The 7,654-nt window shown below is 40.5% G+C and overlaps 1 protein-coding gene across 1 annotated transcript; it reads left to right on the top strand.

Moving 5' to 3' along the window:
• Positions 1-5,414: 5,414 nt before the first annotated feature.
• On the top strand, positions 5,415-5,923 carry LOC141638117 (uncharacterized; the record flags this gene model as incomplete). The annotated part of the gene is made up of 2 exons (XM_074447544.1): positions 5,415-5,684; positions 5,791-5,923. Coding segments are annotated over exons 1-2 (403 nt in total), but the record flags the coding sequence as incomplete, so codon positions are not given.
• Positions 5,924-7,654: the final 1,731 nt, after the last annotated feature.

Consider the following 7,654-nt stretch of genomic DNA (forward strand, 5'->3'; position numbering starts at 1 on the left):
TCTCCTTCTTTTGGTACGGCTGCGATGGTAGTTGCCCAGGAGCTCGAGTTGCACTCTTGCTTGCCAGTTGAGCAATTTGACTCTCCAACATTTTTGTAGAAGCCTCTCTAGCTTGAGACTTCTTTTGCAGCAAACCCGACAGATTTTGAACCATGTTTTTCAGCTCAGAAATGTCAGAACTTTGAAATTGCTGCTGCTGAGGCACATAGGGAGGCTTTTGAAACTGTTGTTGCTTATGAGGGGGCACATAACTTTTGCTTGCTTCTTTGTAAGGGTGGAGTCGGATTTTGGACGTTTTGGCTACTCCACCTCAAGTTTGGATGGACATTCGGCTCAAAATAAGTGTTTGTCTGCCTATAATGTTGAAAAGCAGCACAAGACTCATAGGGACTAGGGCAAAAACCTGCAACATGTCCTTCTCCTCCACATCTCTTGTAGACGAAAGGACGGTCTGACACAGCATTCACTTGATAAATCCCTCCTTTTGAAGCTCCTCCCAACTCGTACTTATCAAATCTCGCCGTAAGAGCCTCTAATGCAGCTACAGAAGGGGATTCAGCAGCTCTCCTTTGATTTCCCCGGAAATTTTCATGCTCACTTTATGGGTGGCCATATCATCAATGATTTTCCACCCCTTAGTTTCTCCAACATTCTCCGAAATCGCCATTATTGCGGCAAAGATCCGGGATAGCCCTCGATCGTCATAAAGCCCATTATAAAATTGATTGCATAGGCTCCATTGCTCGAACCCATGGTGCGGAATAGTTCGCACCAGCTTCTTGAAACGGACCCACGCCTCATGAAGATTATCATCAGGACCTTGTTTGAATCTCGTGATCTGAGCTCTAATAGCATTGGTCTTCGAGGCAGAGAAATATTTCTTGTAGAATGCTAGGGCCAAAGAATTCCAGTCAGTGATCCCATTAGCAGCTCGGTCCAGGTCTCGGTACCACTCCCTACCAGCATCACGGAGTGAGAATATAAACATCGTCTCTTTACCTGGTCCTGGTTACACTTGTGGGGGGTATGGAGTGAGTGAGTCAATGAATGTCTCCATATGTTTAATTTGCATCTTCATTTGCAGCTCCCCCAAATTGGTTTCTCTCAACCAAGTTAATATAAGATGGTTTTGGCTCAAATTTTCTTTCCGTCCCTAGTAATGCGAATCCCTTATAGAGATTCGCAGCTGTTGGCTCGGGGTGACTAGCTATACTTGCTTCTTCAGCCATGTCTGGAGATGTGACGGTCTCTGTGGAAGAAACTGGAGATGGTGGTGGGTTTTCTTCAAACAACTCGTTCTCGTAGAAACTTGTCCGAGAACTAGGCTCTTCCTCTGACTGTTGTTCTTGAAATAATGTCCTCTTCACGCACAAAGTCCTCTCAAGCTCGAGATCAAGGGGAAATAATTCGCCTTGTTGAGACCTACGCATAAGATAAAACTACAAAAAAACTATGAGAAAAGTTTAAGGAACAAAAGCTCCTTAAACCAAGAAAAAGACTAAAATAGTAAAACAATAAAAACTAGCGCTGTCTCCCCGGCAACGACGCCAAAATTTGATGCCTGTCGTTGTGTGCACCAAAAATAATATTTATAATACCTATTAAAACTAACAGAAGCTAGTGGTAACAGGGTCGAACCACAGAGAGGCGGGGAAGTTTCTATTGTTTAATATTCTAGTCTTGGGGTAACAATTTGAGGGGGTTTGGATTTTGTCTAAGTCTAAATGCAAATGAAATAAATAAACAAATAAAAACAAGCAAATAATAAATTGGTGTAAACAAATAATAAAAGGAGCTAGGATGATCGGGTCACTATAGCTACGATGGCACAAAAGTCTAGGTAAGTCTCGAAATACAGTCGTGGGTGATGGGTATGACAAGTCCTCTCGGTCCAAAATAACTAATAGCCCATCTCGGTCTATGCTATCAGTCCCTAGGTGTCACTAATACTAACTTTCGTCCTTGACTAGTGATCCTAATGCCTAAATTACATTATCTTTCGATCTCAGCAATTTAGCTATCTTAATTCGTTAATCTAAGTCCTTCCCTATCTTTCGATCTACGGGTTGGTCAAAACTAAGCATCTAACAAGTCTCCGCTAGGTCTCATTGATAGATATTGCACTTAACGATTCAAACGAAGCAAATCAGACACGAAGGTGGTCAATCGACCGCTACCGATCGGCCGACACGACACTCGATCGGCCGACCGACTAGGTAAGCCAGTCGGTCGACAAAGCCCTAATCCGGGGGTCACCTATTCTAGTGCCATCTACGCTAAGTTCGCCTACATCCTAGCAATGGTGATTTAGCTAGACATAATAATAACGATAACAACAATGTAATTTGCAATTAAAGGAATAGAATTCATAATTAAACTAGAAGAACAATTAAATTGCATAAAACGTTAATGACGGTTTCGGGATATCTACACTAGCAATTCTAAACTAAAAGGCAAATAAAGTGAACTGTAAATTAAAAGGGAATAATACCGAAATAGCAAAGCAGAAGAAGATCCGAAGCAAAGCTTTATTGAGAAATAAAGTATGAAGAACAATCTAACGTATTGAATAATTAATTGTAAGCTAATGATAACCTAATAGGAACTGAATGATGAATACAGGATATGAGGTTACGTTATATAGAGTTTTTTTACGTAACCTATATCTAAAATCCTAATTACAATGGGCTTAATCACGTCTTTTAGTTTCTCGTCAGATTGTGGAGTGGTCTATCGACCACATGTATCAGTCTACCGACCAAATGTCGGGGTAACAGTAGCTTCTGACTAAAAATTAATCTCGTGCTTCAGTATACTTGGTCGGTCGACCAATGTATCCAGTCGATCGACCAAACGTGCTGTACAGCAATGCATTCTGTCGAATTCTGCAGCGCACGCCGATCTTAAAACAGCTGTCATTTCTTCGTTACTTATCGGAATAAAGTGATTCTCGCGGCGTTGGAAAGCTAAGAGGATAAGCTTTCACTTAAAATTGGAATCACTTGATTATCAGCTCTAAAACTCTAGATAAAGCCATTTGAAACAGGCTGCAATATCGTGAAGTGCATCTTTGCTTGTCAAATGCTTGTAATTTGTACGCACCCACGCTTCCGCTATCTTTAGGCCTTGAAACGCGCGCCAAGTTCATTCCTCAAGCTTTCCCTTCATGGCAAATGCTATGCTAAACACTTAGGGATGGATTTGGCTCATTTTCCGCTGAAATTTTTGTATTTCTGCAATATCACACAAAAACACAAAAGTAGACCGAAATAGGAAAAATAGTAGAATAAACTACTAATTGAGCTCTGAAACGCGTGTAGAATGAGGTGTAAGACATCATATAATAGAAACGCATTAGAACACTCCATGAACGAGCATGATTTTCTTTCATCAGAATAAAATTGGTTTATTTGGGCTAGTGGAAACAAAAATAAACGAGCATGATTTTCTTTCAACTCTCCATAATTTAGGTGATTATTGGGATGGTGTTAATAATAATTATTATCATCTAGGAGGAAGAGTTTGGATTATATGGGTGCCTCAACTGTTTTCTGTTAATGTCATATCTAGGTCAGAGCAGCATATTACTATGGGGGTTACTGACATTGGGACTACTGTTTCTTTCTGGTTTACTGTAGTGTATGGCTTTAACTCTGAGGGGGACAGACATGATCTTTGGAACCAGCTGAAAGAACTTAAGGACATATGCACTGGCCCTTGGTGTATTTGTGGTGATTTCAACTCTCTATTGAACTTTAATGAGAGAATTGGGAGTGAGGTTAGTGATTTCAGGCAATGTGTGAGCTATTGAGAAGTAACTGACATTCAAGCTCATGGCTCTTTTTTTACATGGAATAATAAGCAAGATCCTTATACTCGTGTTTTTTCTAGACTTGACAGATTTCTTATCAATATGGAGTGGATGGTGGTGTATCCTAATAGCTATGCCTATTTCATGAATGAGGGCACATTTGATCACTGCCCTTGTATTTGTTATAAGACCACTGAACAACCCATCAGAAAACCTTGCTTTAGATACTTCAACATGTGGAGTCTTGACCCCTCTTTTAAGTCTATTATCCAGTATGAGTGGAACAAGGCTGGGACTGGAGTTAAGATGTTCCAAGTGGTAACTAAGCTAAGGAACCTAAAGCAGCCTTTGAAGTCACTAAATAAGAATCAGTTTTCTGATGTGGAGCGTTCTGCTGATATTGCTAAAGTACTTCTTGATGAGCTCCAAGAGCAACTAAAGCAAAATCCTCATGACCAAAGCAAGTCAAGAGGGTGAAAGGGAAGTATTTGAATCCTTTACTCTCCTGCAAAAAGCAAAATATAGTTATCTTCAGCAAAAATCAAAAACTGAGTGGCTCAAAGGGGGTGATGAGAACACTAGATATTTTCATAGCCAGATCAAGCAGAGACAGATACATAATAAAATCTTCCATATCAAAGATATCCATGGTGTCATTTATCAGGATCCCTAGGGGATTGAGAATTCTTTTCTGGAGTATTATGAGAGACTTCTGGGAACTAGTACTCCTACTACTAAGGTGCATAAGGCTACTGTTCGTACTGGGAGAGTCATAGATGAGCATCTGTCCAGTCTTCTCCTTCGTGCTGTCTCTCCTGAGGAAATCAAACAGTGCTTCTTCTCCATTCCTGCAGACAAGAGCCCAGGCCCTGATGGCCTCTCTAGTCAATTTTTTAAGGACTCTTGGGAGATTGTTGGTTCTAGTATTTGTGAGGCTATAGCTGATTTCTTCTCTACTGGTAATATTCTTAAGCAGCTTAATACCACTAATATCACTCTCATTCCTATGATAAGTAAACCTCAAAGTGTCCTTGAGTTTAGGCCTATAGCCTGCTGCAATACTATTTACAAGTGCATAGCCAAACTTTTGTGCAACAGGCTGGGGGATGTTCTGCCTGAACTAGTGAATATTAACCAGGGTGGTTTCATTAAAGGGAGGAACATTGTTAAGAATGTACTTATTTGTCAGGATCTTGTTAGATTATATAACAGAAAAGCTGCCTCTCCACGCTGCCTTATCAAAATTGATTTGAGAAAGGCTTATGTTAGTGTGGAATGGAATTTTCTTTATCAGATGCTCATTGCAATGAAGTTTCCCCAGAAATTTATTGGTTGGATCATGAGTTGTGTTACTACACCAACATATTCACTCTCCTTAAATGGGAATTCATTTGGTTTTTTCAAAGGCAAACGAGGACTTAGGCAAGGGGATCCCCTTTCTCCCCTACTATTTACTCTTTGCATGGACTATCTTTCTAGGATTTTGAATGTGGTTGGGCAACAAGTTGATTTTAAGTTCCACCCTTGTGTGGTCACTTTTGTTGAACCATTTACTTTTTGATGATGATCTCCTTCTCTTTCTAAGGGAAATGATACTTCTATAATGTGGCTGCTTAGAGCATTTGCTACCTTCTCAGCTGCATCTGGACTTTGCCTCAACAAAGAGAAAACTGAGATCTATTTCAATGGTGTGCGGGCTAGTACTATGGATGATATTTTGCAGATTTCTGGGTTTAAAAAAGGATCCCTTCCTTTCAAGTACCTGGGAGTACCTATCTCATCTAAGAAGCTTACTAAGAATGAGGTTACAAAACTAACTGATAAGATAACTGCTAGAATTAGAGCTTGGGGTGCCAATCATTTATCCATGCGGGTAGGCTCACCTTGGTAACCTCTGTGCTGCAGTCCCTTCATTCCTATTGGTCAACCATATTCTTAATCCTTAATGGTATTATGAATAGAATCGATTATATTTACAGGAATTATCTATGGGGGGGGGTAAGGATTCTTATCAGAGAGTTGCTGCTGAGTGTTGGGATAACAGCTGTGTGCCTAAGTCTGAGGGTGGTCTTGGTCTTAAGCATTCAAAAAACTGGAATAAAGCTCTCCTGGGTAAGTTGTGGACAAGGCCCTCGAGAACTGCGTCCGCGGGATCCACACTAGGCATAATCGACTCGAGGTTCTTTCGAATCGAATTAAGACAAATTAGAGTCGCCACCAAGTTTTATGGGAACTTGGAACCGTTCAAGTCATTATTACACATTTCATCGAAAAGCATAAAGCCAATCGACTACGAGTGATTAAAGATAAAGACTTGTACCCTATATCACTCGATTAGAATGACTCTCGTAATCCAATGGTATTTAGACGGATCCACAAACCATAGATCTTGAGTAAGGGGTGAGGGTACGTGTTAGGAAGCCCATAAGGACACCTAACCCGGCCCGTCGATAACGGCCACTACTAAGTCAAGTATCGGATTTCAAACAAGGGCATAGCTACTACGATATATGATATGCAAACATCGCTTTTAAAACCCTAACATGTGAAGTTTCTATGTCGATTTAGATGCAACTAAACTAACTTTGTCAAAGTTGTAATTTAGCATGGGGGTTGATTAATCTAACAACATACAAAGCAAACAAGGCTTAAGGGGAATGGGGGAGCCGTTGGGATCTATCCTATTACAACCCAGGCATTTCATGCCGACACAGCGAGAAATTAAAGATACAACTCGATCTAAAATACAACGCTATACACAAAACCATACACGACACACTACACGGCCAATTTGGCCTAGGAAAACGTGCACAAGGGGGGTGGCCCACGGCTTAGATGACTCACGGCCTTGGGTCACTCCTCGTAATGCGTGCTTTCGCTTAATCTTATCGAATTAGACATTGGGTCACACACCTAAGCATGCATTAGCATAAATCGGGCCATGTTGCTTTAAACAACATGCGATTTACTACGCTCTTACATGAATTGGAGCACAACTATCTAACCAAGTAAGACTAAGGTTTTTTAGAAATCATTTGACTCGATAACGGAAAACTAATTACAAACAAATTACAAAACACAACTCGATAAACAAAAGGTAATTACCAAATACAAAACAACGATGAATAAACGATATAAAGATGAAGCAAGAATGACAAAAGGCACGGCCAAGCACACGGCCCCAGGCACGGCCACCGTAGTTCCTAGGTTAGGTTCATTAGGTTAGATAGATTTGCAAAGCGAGTTAGGAAACGAGTAAGAAAACAAGTTAGAAACGACGTTGATCGATTGAGAAGATGTCACGCGAATGTGTATTCTACGCGGCCTAAAGGGTCCAACTAGGTCACAATATTATAAGATTAACGCTTACTCATCGAGTGTAAATAGGAAGGTGCTAATCACGCACTCCTATGCTAGCGAGAAATCGAGTCAAAAGAGAGATGCATTCAATTAGGTAATAGAATTGTTGATCGATTTTAATGCTTATGTCGAAGCCACCTAACGTGTCTAATTAGGTTATTAAATCGATCTAATGTCGTTTAAATGAGTCATATGTTAACAATCAGAGGTCGAACTAATATGCGAAGGGTCCTAGGGTAGGTCGAATTGAACGAAACAAACGAGGGGTCAAAAGCGAGGAACGAAGTTAGAATTCGTTTTATTAATGCCCTACCTTGAACACGAGGATATGTGAATGAGACAAGGGATACGACCGACCGATGTGGAGGATTTTTTTCCCATCTCAAGTCAACGCGGGTGTTCATGGTGGTACTTTAACTCATACTCGGACTAAACTAGTTTCATAGTTAACGATATCAAACGATAAACAAAACGATAAACAAT

This window comes from Silene latifolia, unplaced genomic scaffold (assembly GCF_048544455.1).
Source record: "Silene latifolia isolate original U9 population unplaced genomic scaffold, ASM4854445v1 scaffold_180, whole genome shotgun sequence".
Classification (NCBI taxonomy): domain Eukaryota; kingdom Viridiplantae; phylum Streptophyta; class Magnoliopsida; order Caryophyllales; family Caryophyllaceae; genus Silene; species Silene latifolia.